Genomic DNA, 15,891 nt, shown 5'->3' with positions numbered 1-15,891 from the left:
TTTTGGGAATGGGTACCATCTTGTCCCTCAACTCTCTATTCAAACCGGAAGTGGCAAGTCAACCACTTATGGTTTTAACGTTGATCGTCATACACTAGAAACAATAATAGATAGCGAAAAGCGGTTTCCTCTATTCAATTAACCGTCTGAAGAATATATTTCATCTCTACTCTAATATCTACCATTTCTATTAAAGCAGGGATGCAAATAACCACTCGCTCGGGGCGAGTGGTTCATCGGTGCGGGCAAGGCAAGTAAATGATATCTGTTGTGGGATGTGGGCTAGTAGTTTTTTCCTGGACTAGTAAAATTTTCTTGCTTGTTTACATCCCTGAAATAGTAGAAATCTACTAGCACTTTTGGTATCAATATTGACAAAAATCACACAATGCAAAGCAAACTTCTTTACAGAGTACACACGTGACACTGTTATTTGTTTTAGAGTTAAACTACAAACTAAATCATCTTTATTTAACAGCTGAAAAACAGATAAAAGGGTTTTATTGTTCACGCAGGACAATCAATATGTCAAATATTACCCGTTACAAAGAACTAGTATCTCCCAATTATTATCAGGAGATACAAGGATGACTTATTTACACTTTTCTTCAAATCCTTTTAGACCTTGACTTTCTACATAGGCCGATTTAGTTTTTGGGCAACTATAGTGTGCCATCTAACATCATCATAATTATTATCTCACTATGATTGGATTAACTTTAGAAAGCCCGCACCGGTTAGTATCCTTACGTAGACACGAATAATGACACTACATTCAACAATGAGAACAAAGAGTTATATTAGCAAATGTTAAAGTAGGTAATAGTAATCCTAAAGGAAATCTTCATGTAGGTTACACGCATACACACCTTCGGTAACGCTCGTGTTCCGTAAAAATGCGGGGCCCCCTGCTTCGCCCTGCTTTGATGCGTATTCTATGCAATACTAGCTTTAGTGATAACTTGGCAAAGGTTGGTAGATGCTTTTGATACAAATGTACAGTGCAACCTCTGTCTATAAAGATATAACAATGCTATCTATCGTAAGTCTTTCTTTTCGTGTCTGCGTACGGATACCAACTAGAATGTATAATGTAAAACTAACTCCTATACTAAGTGCACTGTATTGAAATATTTGTAACCTTGCTTATAACTTCCATAATATGTCATTTTATCCTAAGAAAAATTATACTATTTTAATTTTTTCCAGAGGTTACTAATTTAATTATCGTATTTAAATATTAAGTTAATTATATTTTTTACATTGCATTTCCACTAATTCAATCTGTAGTGTATTCAATCACTGGTCTGAAAGCAAGATGTTGAGATTGTCAATATTTTCAAAACTGAATTTAGTTGATCAGCCATATTTGTTTGATCTCTCGTACTTATGAATTCTTCCTTCAAATATATACATTTGTGTATATTTCAAACATTATATTATGTATAATAGAAATATAGTTAATACTTTCGTACCATAAACTAAAAGAAAAGATAGTAAACATAACTTTGGTTAAAAACAGCCTAGTTATGTGTACAAATCATGTTGGGCAAGACAATAACATAAATGTTTACAAATTTAATAGATGACATTGGTTTTAAAAATCGAACAAACTTTTCACTTTTAGTTTCAATTGAGGAAAAGAAATAAAAGGATGTGCCACAACTAAACTGCTGGCTTATATACCATCAGAAACAAACACGGAAAAGAAAAAAAAAAAGGCACACACACATGTGGCTCTCAAGGATTCAAAATTTATGGTTAACAGCAAAATAAGTGAACCCGGAACTGCTGTGAAGAGAAAATTTGTGACTTTAGTGTCAGGCGAAAATGTGGGAGAGCAACGTTTGGCAACGTTGCAAAGAGAGAGAAAAAGGAAAAAATAAAAGAAAGATAGATTCAGGAATAACTCGTCTGCTGAACGCAAAAGCAAGACAAGTATAGGACTATTTCCGGCTCTTCCGTACAGTTCCGTCTCTCGTACCGTAGCTGCTTTGCAGGCTGTATGATATAGACTGTGCCAAAGTAGGGTTGACCAAAACAACTGTTAGACGTAATTTTTGGCTACACATTCTCCACGATCAAAACAAAAGAGAATTTTAATTTCATACTAGTTGCAAGTGTTAAAAGGGGTAGAGAAAATTAAACGGAAACCAAATCCCATTAATTTCGTCTTGATCGTTCCCTCAGCGCAGACAAACGTATACACAGTGATGGCAAACAGGCGAGGAAATTTGTTTTCTCCATGTTGGTGAGCGTGGCCGTGGAGTGAAGATTGCCAGATAATTAAGAGTGTGAAAGTGATTTCTTTTTGGCGATATGTACAAGATATCTCCCACCTTTTTCTCCGTTCTCTTACACCTACTTCTTTTCTTCTGGATATTTATTTTTTTGGAAATAGCAAGAAAAGTGAGAAGGGAAAACACACATAAAGGTCGCGGACAATGTCCTATGAATTTAAACAACTTTACTCCTACGCGTTTTCCCATTTTTTTTCAACTTGAAACGGGCGTTTCCATTAACCAATCAGTAAGCGTGAGTGGTAATGCTCTGAACGAATACTTCAACAAACATCGAATCATACGATAGTTGCTTATTTAATGTTATTGTTTAGAAAGGAAATGCATTCGATACTATTTATTTATTTTTCTTTCCTATAATATGTATTTTTATTGATATCTATGCAAACTACCTAGATTAAAACTTCTGAACAGAGCTTTTATCATTGGAGTGCCCTCTGCTGGTGTTTTCGTGACGGAGACAATTAGCCTCAACGCTGACCTCCCCATTAAACTTACTGTCAATTAATCAATCAAAATAAGCAAATTACTAATGTGTTTCACACTTCTCTTTTTCTTGAGGCTACAGAAAAGTTACAGGCTACAGTTCTTGAGGCTACAGAGGCTGATAATATTCATTGTAGGTCCTTGACTTTTACAGAGGTCGGTGTTCGCGTATCCCACTAAATGATTCTTTAAAAGTTTTTAATTAGCTAAACCTTTCGGCTAGCGAAATGAACAAAGCAAATGTGTTAGTTAATACTCGTCTTTGCTGTTACTAGTTTCACTTAACTTCATTGATGATTGACATATAGAGGATTGTTACGGATATATTTTTAAGTTCATGCTAAAATTTTAGAAACATTTTTCTTGCAATATATTGTGGGGTGTACATTACTGCGGTATGAATTTACAGATACAATATATATATATATATATATATATATATATATATATATATATATATATATAGATATATAGATAGATAGATAGATAGATAGATAGATAGATAGATAGATAGATAAGTAGAGAGAGAGAGAGAGAGAGAGAGAGAGATACACGAAGTAATATGATCCAGTAATTGCAAGAGATATTTTTGGATCAAAAGATCCAATATATTTCAATCAAAAATTTTCTTGTAAGCCTTATATCTGGAGAACTACATATAGTGTAGCGAAACCCAATATAAGTTAACTCAGTATGATGTGTCTATTCCGTAGAAAGTACTAAAGCTCGATTTAGGGGCCGTTCAAAAATTTTGTAACCCCTGATCTAAAAACTAATTATTGGCCAAGATCGCAATCTTTTGATCCATTTTTTTGGGATCATTCCGAAAATTCTTGTAAAATTTCACCATACAAAATATCGTACATATAAATACGAAATACCATACATATTACCAGGCAATGTACATAATTAAAACAAATTCTTTAAAATAACAGTTAATTTTAATTTTATAGTACGAGGGTAGGTTGACAAGTTCTCAGCCTACCCTGGTTCAAAAAAAGCTAGATATAAAAGTTATATACGTTTATGAGGCTTATAATTTGTGAAGCTACTGTGCAAAATTTGGTTTGACTAAACCAATTTTAAGTTTCTTTTTTTCAGGTCCAAAGTGAGAATTGGGCAAGTGAAGACAACCATTGGTCTACCATCGCAGTGTCCTGATAAAAACTGAGGGCCATATAAAATGGGCACATGTTATGAAAATTAAAACTTAAGATACAACCAGTGGTTTCACAACGCTCAGTCATGAGCAACGTTTGATGATGATGATGATGATGACATTCTTCGAAAAAGGAAAAACCTCTCAGGCAGTGGAAGAAGTAATGATGATATATCATCATGATAGGTAAAGTAAGAGAGTTATTATAACTGAAAGAATGAAATGGAAGTTTTGGTTTCCCGTCCAATGGGTAAGCCTTCTAAAAGAGAGAAGGCGGATGACAAGGCAAATAAATTACGATGAGAGAATTATTGGAATGAAAAATGCTAAAGAAAGTGTCTAGAAAATCTACAAATGCACATCCACTACAGACTCACATGCCTTTAGTTCAAATCATGAACCAAGATGAGCTCTACATCTTGAAGTTATACTGTCGCCTCAGTCAGAGCCGTAGCTAGAGATTTCTGCGCCCGGGGCGAAGTAGAATTCAGCGCCCCTACACTCACTTTAGCAATCATTTTATATATATATATTAATATATATATATATATATATATATATATATATATATATATATATATATATATATATATATATATATATATATATATATATATATATATATATATATATATATATATATATATATATATATATAAGAAAAGCAGCTTTTGTTGTTACGCTGAATTTTTATTAATCTTCTTGGCAAGACCATTACAACAACCAAAAACGATCATTATGTATCCTTTTCCAAATAAGAGCTGTTTTCGAGAATCTTATTTTGGACTTTTTGTTAAACTTGACAAAACTACCTTTGGTTGTATACAAATTCGCTAGGAGAACAGTTATGGAAAGTTACTACTATTTACAACATTTCATACTATTGATAAGAAATGAAATTTTAATACATTAAAAACTATGTGCTTTTAAATTGTTCCAAATGGGTGACAGTATTAATTTCCAGTAATAATTGTAAACTTTTTAATTTTATTCTGTATGTGACCACATCAATAGTATGTTAATTTCGATCTCTTAACGGTAAAAAATATTTTGTGAAATGTAATGGAAATTCAGAAGGATCCTTCTTTGTGAATTTCTAAATATTGATCGATGGAGGTGAAGAATATGTTCAATGTTTGTACTTAAAATCCAAAATATACTTTGGCTACTACATATGTCTGAAATTATAGTAATTACTTAATTTCTTAATGAATGAAAGGTACTTATTATTAATTAACATATTAAAATACACTAACACGTACATATATGAAGAATGTGTGTACTTATGTTTTGTATGTATGTAGATAGATAAAAACATCACACAACTAGACACGCATACACAAAATAATATGGTGCCGATATAAAAAGTTGATGAAAAATGACCTCAATAAATTCCTCCAAATTGGAAGCATTTGATATGTCAATGGAATTTTAAAATAAATCATTGGTAGTGATTAGTGGGTGTAAAAAAGTCGAACTTCGTCGTTCTAAGTTCTGATCCCTTAAGCCCTTATTCTACAACTGCTTGAAGTTCGAAAATGTTATTGTTTCCTTCGTTTACTTTTATTTTTAATATTCCCGCGCAAAAAGCAGCTTGAATGTGTCTCTTCACTCTTCTCACTTTCATACCTTCATTCTCAACGTCGCACAGTGGGGCCAAACCAGGCAATTCTTAGCAAAAACTCGAAGAATGAAGTAAAAGATTGACTTGATATAATTTGCTATAATGAAACCTTAATAGTGTACACATAAGATAGTGTGCAGGAAAAGAAGTGATAGCTATTTACAATGAATTCATGGGACGTGTAAATTTGGTTATCCACCGAAGCAGGAAAGGTGCTGCTTAGTGACAGAAGATAGGAAATTGACTTTGAATGTGACTATTCCTACATTCCGTGTAGATATTCCGTGACTGGTAAACATGGTGACACGACCGACATGTATGTATCGTTTTGTATATTTAGAATGTTGAGGTAATGTGTAATCAATAATCATATTTGGAGTGTTGTTAATATCAGTATCATATCCCTATGGTAATCCCCTACTTAATATCATATTTGGAAAATGCTGTGGTACTGAAAGCATATAAACTGTAGTCAAACGATAGAATGGCATTTTAGTAGAAAATATGGCATAATAATGTTATGTCTGTGATTTTTTAATATATCATAGCGGAAACATTGTTCTTACTGTATGCAAAGTGAAAACCTGCACATATTTGCACTTTTGGGAAATATAGCGCATGAAAATGTTTGAGGAAAACCGCATTTTGGATGCAATGCTGCTTTTGAATTGAGTGGGATGAATGTGAGAGCAAGTGTTAGATTATTAGACGTGTGATCCCATGCACGCAGTGACAAAGTTGAATATAGATCGATTCTGGGAATTTTGCCGCCAAACCTACTTGGTGCTTCGCCCCCTAGGACCCATCTTGTTACCAACATCCAATCATACTTCTCTGGCATTCGCCAACAGAACTAAACTCTAGTCAAACATGTGTGATTAATGGTGGCGATATTTTGAAACGTCAATGTTTGCCAAACAATCTATGGACCATAAGGTAGAACCATATTTAAAATGGTGTTAATCAATTCAGTATTGCGTTTTTTTGTGATGCGATGCGTGCACAGAAGTGACATTGGAATCAACTGTAATGAGCCTCCGCTCGCTCCAGCTCAGAGTGTTCCAATCAAGCCCTGAAATCAGCCCACGTAATGCACGATGCAATATATGAAACAAGCTGAACAGGTTACTGATGCTTGTAAATCATAATATGTTTAATACATCTGATAATATATCGAGAACTTGTGATGAGATAATTTTTATGTATTGAAGCGTCCTTGCATCTTCATTATCATAACGAATCCTCCACAACTTGGAAATAATTTTGAGAAGCAAGAATTTTTCTTCAATTTTATTACTCTTTAGTTGTAAAAAAAATAAGTACACTTTTTCCTTTCATGCCTAAGAATGTAAGTCAATCGTAGTTGCCAAATCAAAGCATATTGCCCACGCGTTTGTTTATGCCAATCATATAATATGTTATGTTATTTAGGCGCGAATATAAGGAATATTTCCTTTTATGATGTAACACTCTATGTTTTTGATAAAATAATGTCGAAATAACATTATTGTAGCCACTGCACACACCAAACTAATTGGTTTTCTTTCAATTTTCTGCTTCATATTGCGAATTCTTATTTTTGCCAAGAATTCAGTGCCTTGGCTCCACTGTGCGTCGTGATTAATCGGATTGGATAGGGGGAAAAAAATGAAATAAAATCTTTGATTTTTACGTCCCACGCTTATGCCGGTTAGGCTAAAGGAGACGGTGATGATGAGTAACGAATGAAATGGTGGAATGAAGAAAGTGGGAGGAAACGGGAGAACCCCGAGAAAACACACGCACGCGGTGTTTGTCCACCACAAAGTTCAATTGGCGGGGCTGGGATCGAATCCGGGACCCCAAGTACCAGAGGTGAACGCTCTACCACTGAGCCCCCAGGGGTAGATAAACGTTTTGAACTAAGCAAACTCATCACTCTCAAAACGCCGAACACAACTTTGCTCGTTTCTGAGTTTGAAAATGCTCCTGCGTACACTATAAGTCATTACTCGGCACCTTGTATACCACATGTCATTAAGAAATCATCTATAACTCTTTAAGTAATAAGTAAAAAATTGTTGTGACTTATTTAAACTTTTGGATTGCGAGCGAAGCGAGCAAGAAAATTTTTAAGAAATCTACGTATTTCATTGATAACCGACAGCAATATTGATATAATAGGGCGCCAATACTTTCTGGGGGCGACTCGTCTTTTATTCATGTCCAACACAACTTTTTCTTTCTCCTTGCTCGTTCGGCGCCCCCTTGTTGTCAGCGCCCGGGGCGGGCGCCCCGCTCGCCCCCCCTTAGCTACGGCTCTGGCCTCAGTAAAAGTTGAGGACATGTATTCAGGAAAACCAAAATGGTAAGTTTTATACTGCAGCATTCATCAACAGATTGTTCGTTCGAAAGTTCTGAAAATACATATATTATTCTTCAAATTGTATCCATAACTGTGAACTTCATAGAGTGACGTGGAGTAGCGATGTACAAAAGATAAACCGCCCCTTCTGCAATGACTTTGAGGTAGTGGGTGTCAAAAATAAGCATAAAATATATTTCACTTTTCGCACACGTCATGAGCATAAACGTATCTACATGTTGTCAAACGCTATGCAATGTAATTGTTTTAATTTGTAGTTTTGTATTTTATTGCAGCATCGAAAGGTTTGTCACTAGCAGCAGCTTGAAGATGTCGCTGTATTCCGACAGGCCGGGGGAAAGGAGACCGCCTGGGTAAAAGAGGAACAACATCACTGATTGTGATCCTCTGTTGTTACTATTCCTTATCATCGGTGACGAGTTATTTCTTTAGGTTTTCCTATGAACTTCTGTCCCTAACCTAATTCGTGAATTTTCTCCTTTCTTCTTGTAGTGTATTGATATCTAGTTGCTATTTGCAATTTATGTAACCATTCTATGATAGTGATTTTATGATTTGAGATAACTTATAAAAATGTGTCGTAGGGCTTTGTTTGTGTTCTAATATTCAAAAATATTTTTATGTGTGTTGTTTATGCCTCCTTTAGTAAAACTTAATACATGGATTTTCTATTTTGACGTTGTCATAAAGACGGTCTTGAGTTCTTTCTTTTTTTCTTCAGATGTGTAAGGGTTAATACTGGGGTAATAGAGTTAATGATTTGTTTGATAACGTCTTCTATAGCTTGATATATTAGGTCTTGTATTTGCTGGGTGACACATTTCCTTTTCTTGATTAGTTGTTGCCAAATTCTAATCTTCTTTGTTTTGTTCTTTTTTGATTAATTTTGTGTAGCTTTTCGTTCGAGCCTTAAATGATGTTTTGATGGACATCTAGATCGGTCTGTCCCTCAGTGGTATGATGACCTTGCATAAGGTCAGAAACGCTTATAGGATCGTTTCAAGGAAAAAAGAGTAAAGACTGATACACAACCGATGCCGTGAATACTGATACACACATTGATGCATGCATACACATAACACAAACGATAGTTTTTTTTACGCGTATTGGGTAACTTTATTAACTACAGTGAATATACTATAATATCGTAGTATCTAACATAAATATATTAAATATTATAATGTGTAAGTAACCAAATTTAACATGAATTTGACATATATTTCAAAGAAGTGAATCTCCTGCCAAAATCCAAGAATGGGCAACTGAACCTCTGCTAGCTAAATATACTGACAGCCATGGGTAGGGCTATTACAAGAAAACTGTTTCAAGTTTATATCCTCTTCTGTCAGTAGCGATGACATTCAAGGAAGATCTCTTTGAAACGGTCGCAGTTGGAAGGTGCTCCAGTTTAATGCTTTTTCTCTCAGACTTTCTTGTTGAATGTTGAATTACAAGGTTTGTTGTTTATTTCCCCTCCTCTGCAGTATTAAGTTTGTTAGTACATTGTTAAGTTAAATAACCATAGTGACAGCAATTTCGGTAAGGAGAAGGCTATGCGCTTCCCTGGATTGGATGATAGTGTAGCGATAGTTCCAAATGGTTCCATTCTGAATGAGCTGTTACTTGGTTCGAATTTCTAACGATGTTGATCCTTTTGATAGCTTTAATATTCTTAATTGATTTCTATTTCCAAGAGATTTTGTCTTCTTGCTTATGTGTGTGTGTGGGGGGGGGGGGGTGTTTAATAGTTCACCTTTCAGCTTAGTATTATTTGAATCATGTTATAAAATATTAGAGGCAGATGAATTATCCTGAGATCCATTTTTCTTTGCGTTATTATTTTCATTGGAAATATGTTATTTACCTCTATTATTTACATTCCCTTTAATTCCTCTATATCCTCACATTTATTCCCATAATTTGGCATCCCTGAGTTCTTCGATTTTCCTTCGTGATATGTTATTAAACGTCTTGTATGTTTTTCTTCCGCAGTACTATCCCTTTCTTTTCTCTATTTGCTTCAACACTATTTCACTAAAACATGACTTCTTAGCTCTGGCCTGACCCCAATGATTATAACTGGAAAATGTGGAAATAAAATTCGTGCAGTTTTACTATACGGATCCATAGTATCAGTAGTAGAAGTAGTAGTGGTAGTAGTAGTAGTAGTAGTAGTAGTTGGGGGTCCTTTGGGTCAAACCCCCAGGGGTCCGTTGGGCTCTGTTCTAGACATAAAATGGGCAATATTAAAGGCTTCTTCAAATTTTCCCCCACATTTCACAATCTGTGGATCCGTATAGTAAAACTGCACCACAAAATTTTCGTGTGTATCAACTACTTGTGCGATACTATAATTCTTTATAGCATTTTGATTATACCATTTACTTAACAAGAAGTCTGTAACGTTGGCAACGCTGTTGAGAGATCTACCAACGTTCTATGTCATAATCTGCTCGTTCAGTGCGACAGCTGGATAAATATGACACCTCTTGGGAAAGCGTCCAAACCGCAAACTAATTTAATACCAAGGGAAGAAAAGGGTTGTTCTCACACCACGCGTCACTTACACTGCGTAATGGTTCTTGTGTCAAAACACCTTTATTTTCTTCATTTCTTTCTTCCTTTTTCTGTGTTTTTCTTATATTTAATCTTTGCCTCTTTTTTCCTATTCTTCCCACCAAATTAACACGTGGAGGAAATATGAAACTTATTCCCAACGTATGCACATGGAAAAATTAGGTTAGGATCTAGTGACTCGCAGTTGGTGATGGTTAACTTATTATATGAAGTTTACTGTTCGTTCTTCGATGTTAATTATAGGACTATAATCTTTCAAGAAATATTAATTGTAACTTCAAAATAAGAGCTACTACTAGCATTTGGACAAGAAAGAAGGATAATCTTGAGTTACCTTATGGTTTGTTTAGAATTTTTGCATCAAAGTCTATTACGTACATTTTTGTGGTATTAATTTGCAAACATTGGAACTTTCAAAACGTCATCATCAGAATATGTGCATTCGTCTCCTCCACAGATGGTGCTTATGCATGTGATTTGAGATTCGATAATTGTTTGGGTAAAAAAGTATCCAGCATTGTATCTTCAATCGCAGAATATAATTAAGTACGTTGAATTTTTACAATAGACAAGAAAAAGTAGAAATTTAAAAAGTAATGTTATACTAAAAATCACTATGGCCTTCTAAGTACATTCTTTAATGGGAATGCAGACCATCAGAGGGGTATATTCTAGAAATGAGAGGTGCCATATTCTCTATGGGAGTTTGGCAGACTCATTGATCAAATTATGATTATTTCAAATCAAATATATGTTATATACATGAATTTGCAGGTGTAAAACTGCAATTATTACTGTTCTTTCGATTTGGTTTTGAGTTTAGCATCCCTTTCGCAGCGAGGTTATATGAGACATGGATCTACTGCTTAACGTGGGATCCAAAGTAAATGAGTTCCCACCGGAAATCAAGCCCGAGTTTCTTACACTAAAGGTGCATACGATAACCTCTTAACCACGAGAAAGCTCTCCTGTTCTTTGTATACTGGACTGTATTAAGGTAAAACATAGTAATTAGTAATACAACTAGAACATTTAATGGTAGTGTATTCTAATTGGGTATAGGTAGTGCAGATTCTGCTAACCTCGACAATTAAACGGTATAGTAAACTGTAAACAAACAAATGAAAATAATAGTTTAAGTGGTTTTATTAACTTTCTAAAATAATTCAACACCTTATAGGTTACAGAAAATCAATTGTGAGTTGAATGGTGTTCATGTAGTCATCTCCGCAAATATTAAGACAACATAAAATTATGCACAGAACACAAATTTTAATGCAGTGAAATGAGGACTTCAGTTAGGAAAGAAGGCAAAGTACTTGAAAGTCATGAATCTCAATATTGACATCTTAAGTTCACCCAAGATATCAAATTTGGGATCACGATTATTCAACAGTCCTTTTAACAATTTTGTACTTCTACACATATTGGTAATTGGCCTACCCGCTGATTCACGTGGTCCCGGGTTTAATCCCCGGTGGTAGAACATTGAATACATTACGGTGATTTGGATTCTATATTATATTGTAGGTTCACGAGTGCTGAAAAGGAACGGTAAACTTCAAGAAAGGAAAACAAACTAACAGACTCAACTCAAAAATTTGAGTGAGTCCTCCAAACATACTTAACTCGGAATTACAGTCCGTCTAGAACTTTGTACCTTTGTACGTTTTGATAATTAAAAAAAAAATAGTGTAAAAATTCAATTTAGGGCATAAAGTTTGCTATTTAACCTATGCAAAGATCGGAAAAGTGCACAGGAAATGAAAACAAGGACTGAAACAGCGAAAAAAAAGTAAAGTATTTTATAGATCATTGAATACAGCAAAGTGAAAAAGACTCTTCCAATATTTTACGAGTATGTAAAGTATGGCATTATATGTAGAAAAAACGCATATATTACGAAAGAGATAAAAAGAAAGAGATAAAAATGTGTGAATGTAAAAATGAAGAATTGAGATTATTTGCTAGATGGACCAACAAACTAACAAGGAAGTGTTAGCAAACGTCAGGGAAGTGAAAGTAATACCAGAATGGGAATGGAGATAATTAAGAAAAATCTATGTTAACCTTATAGGACATTATTTCAGAAGATGTGATAGAAGATACGGTAGAATTTGATGGACAGGGAAGATTTTAGTTGGTATACTACATGCATGATAAAGAAGGCAATTTTTATCAGGAAATAAAAACGTTTATAGTCGAGCCACGGTGTACGAAAGGTCTCATTCACGGCAAATAACCTGTCAATAACAAGAGGATAGTTAGAACAATGAAGTTTTTTTTAGAAGCCATAATCCAGGTTCCGCATATCCGTAGAAAAACAAGTTATATAAATTACAATAAATGAAATTTATCGTGAGAAATTTTTGTCTCTGAAACAGTGATATTTGTTTGGTTTCAATTTTGAATTCAGTGAAACGTTGTTCAGATTAAAACCAACAAAAGGACCACTGAAATATCTCACTAGATAAAATATATATATAGAATATAAAAGAAACCACTTCCTTTGCCCCAACTTTTACACAACATATATCATCATTTGGCTGATTTTTAATTGTCACGTAAAGTTTCATATGAAAAGATTTTAATGAATATATTTATGATACGAATATATTATTCGTTTATACGCTGGTTGAGATATTTTCGATGCAAAACATGAAATGCAAAGATGAGAGCAAGCGACATACACACCGAAGGAAGGGTCAAAGCACTCACCTACTGACTTCTAGCACCAGATCGCTGCCTGCATTATTAATGGCGGAGTCGACTTCTTGGCACGAGAGTCCCTGGCACGGAACCCCGTTCACGCTCACCACTCGGTCCCCGGGAAACAGACGCCGCTCGGCTGGACTCTGCTGCTGCACCTGGCAACAATACACGCATAATCAGTGATGCCAGGTAAAAGCACACTAAAATTCTATTACAATCATTCTACAAGTCACTGCTTATCCAAGAATAATAAGTGTATGGGCGGCTCCTCTCAGTCACTCGTTCATTCAAGAACATAGTGAAAATATTTTATCACTATTATATTATTATTGGGCCTAAACAACCATATTCTCGATACATAGCTTTACACATATAAAGTTCTAGTTATCAGCGAGCAACGATACCTAACGTTTAATTGATCCCCTACACAGTTAAAGTCTATTTTCTTTCGAGAACTTTTAGTCTCAGATGATAGCGTAAAAGCGTACAAACATAGACACACATTTAAATGTATATATTATAGAGTATGTTGAATAATGAGGTTTAAGAGGCATTCAAAATTACAGCTCGGGCTACATAATATTTTGTCCTCCTGCAGTTCATTCAAAACACCAAGTGCTCAATGTGCCAGAAAAAATGATTCCAAAGTCTAATATTCGTCACCTAATATGCTTGATCTAACACAAGTTCATCTTTCAGTTTTCACATAGCACTACGATCACAATACAAAGGAAGAAAAAATATACTAATATCAGTCTAGGTTAAATAAGTAATTGAATTTACAGTTAATTTAAAGTGGACCTAACCTTTTGCTTTCAATACCATATACACTATTATAACAAGTATAGAGTCATTCACGTAAATTAATCTATTATGAACATAATGATAATAAAATAAATGTTGGCTAAGCGTAAATGAAGTATATACATCTGCGGGAAAATTACAGTGCATCTCATTACTAAAGTTTGAGAAGATAAAAGAAATGACATATTTTAGATTAACGTCACAAGGTTATTCCTATTAGTCTAAAGGAGGCGGAAAATTAATGAAAGTGAATGTTAAATTAAATTTGTATGCTCTCCCACTCAGAATCGAACCCGGAATCACATGCACCAAAGACGTACCCGCTAGCCATTAGACTAGCGAGGACGGCTACCAAACTTTCTAGGATGTTATTTATGAAATGAGATAATTCTTCAAACAAAAGGAAGCGTTAATGAATAATATGGGTCGCAAAACACTTTCTTTCAGAACTATGAGCTGCTAGAAAATTAACGATTCATTTTCTGAAATACCTTGCTTGGGTTAACCTCACACAGTATAAGGAATTGTACGTAGATAATGGAACACATTAGAAATATATTTTAAAACATGTTTATAAGCCGTTCCGTTAAGTACATAACTGATTTTAGAGTAATAAGTTAAGATATTACTGAAAATGTTATTGATAGTTAACCTTACCTTCTAAAATGCGTTGTGAAATTTAATAGGTAAGACCGGTACAGTAAGACCGTACAATACAACTAGCGAACATGTATATTTAGAATTTGTATTGGTTTCTGTATAATATCTCCAACTGGTTAGCTAGGTTCTATAATTTATAAGCTTGGTCGCTTCAATAATTAACTTCTCACCCTTTTGGGAGACTATAAATCTGGCAGAAGACAAAAGAAATGAAATGATTTTTTTTTCATTATAACGACCCACGTTTATGTCCATTAGACTAAGGGAGACGATGATAAAGCAAGTGAATGATGATGGAAGAAATGGTGGAATGAGAATATAGGAGGAAACAGGAGTAGTCCAAGAAATCCCATGAACACAATGTTGTCAACCCCAAATTTATTTGGCTGGGGATCGATCCAGTTAGCCCCCCCCTCACTAAGCGCTCTACCACTAAGCCACCGTGGCCCCCCCCCCATCTGTTGTGAGGCGTTGTTTGATTCTGTATATTACGACTTCATTTCATTCTTTAAATAAAAAAAATCTCCAAAGGATTAATGGCATTAGTTTTCCGCAGCCTGTATGATCAAATTTAATTCTTTCAATCCTAGCAAGAGTAAACAGTAATATGTTTTCGTGAATGTTGATCCTAAATCTCATAAGAAGTCTCCAAACTTCAGTGGATTTTAAGTTCCAAATACGTTCTTTGTTTAAACTTTAGAATTATTTAACCCTTACACTACCAACAGGGGGAGGAGTACTTTGTGCCCACCACAGTATGGTTTTTGTAGTTATTCTTCTAATCTTTTCTTTAAAATTGTAAAAAAGTATGTTATTACTCAACATGTTTAGGTAAAGCATATACCTTATGGTGGTGCAAATTAAACGTTATTGTGTCTCATAAATTTGCTATTTTAAGATGGTGGTCACAAACTAACCCGCCGTTGGTATTAGATGTGACTGACATTTAGAAATGTCACTCCTAGATGACAGTATAATAAATAGCTGTATCCTACCTTTTCGGAATTTGGGGACTAGTCTTATCCAGTGTACTGTTCACTTTAGTCACTGTATTAGTGTGTCTCATAAATTTGCTATTTTAAGATGGTGGGCACAAAGTGCCCTCCGTTGGTAGGAGATGTGACTGGCATTTAAAAGTGTCACTTCTAGATGACAGTATAATAAATAGCTGTTAGTCTTCTTCCATGTACTGTTCACTTGTGTC

The 15,891-nt window shown here is 34.6% G+C and overlaps 1 protein-coding gene across 7 annotated transcripts in view; it reads right to left on the bottom strand.

Annotated features, from left to right (window-relative positions):
- LOC145693937 (uncharacterized) overlaps positions 1 to 15,891 on the bottom strand; it is a 299,148-nt gene that overhangs the window by 216,938 nt on the left and 66,319 nt on the right. For all 7 annotated transcript variants that reach the window (XM_081770111.1, XM_081770138.1, XM_081770130.1 and 4 more), the window contains one exon: positions 13,230 to 13,378. In XM_081770111.1, coding sequence (XP_081626237.1) covers positions 13,230 to 13,378 — 149 coding nt within the window. The remainder of the gene's footprint in view (positions 1 to 13,229; positions 13,379 to 15,891) is intronic.

The sequence above is a fragment of the Thermobia domestica genome, chromosome 1, assembly GCF_964235325.1.
Source record: "Thermobia domestica chromosome 1, izTheDome1.hap1.1, whole genome shotgun sequence".
NCBI lineage: Eukaryota > Metazoa > Arthropoda > Insecta > Zygentoma > Lepismatidae > Thermobia > Thermobia domestica.
Note: the sequence above shows the minus strand (reverse complement) of the source record. Positions and strands in the feature narration are given on the sequence as shown.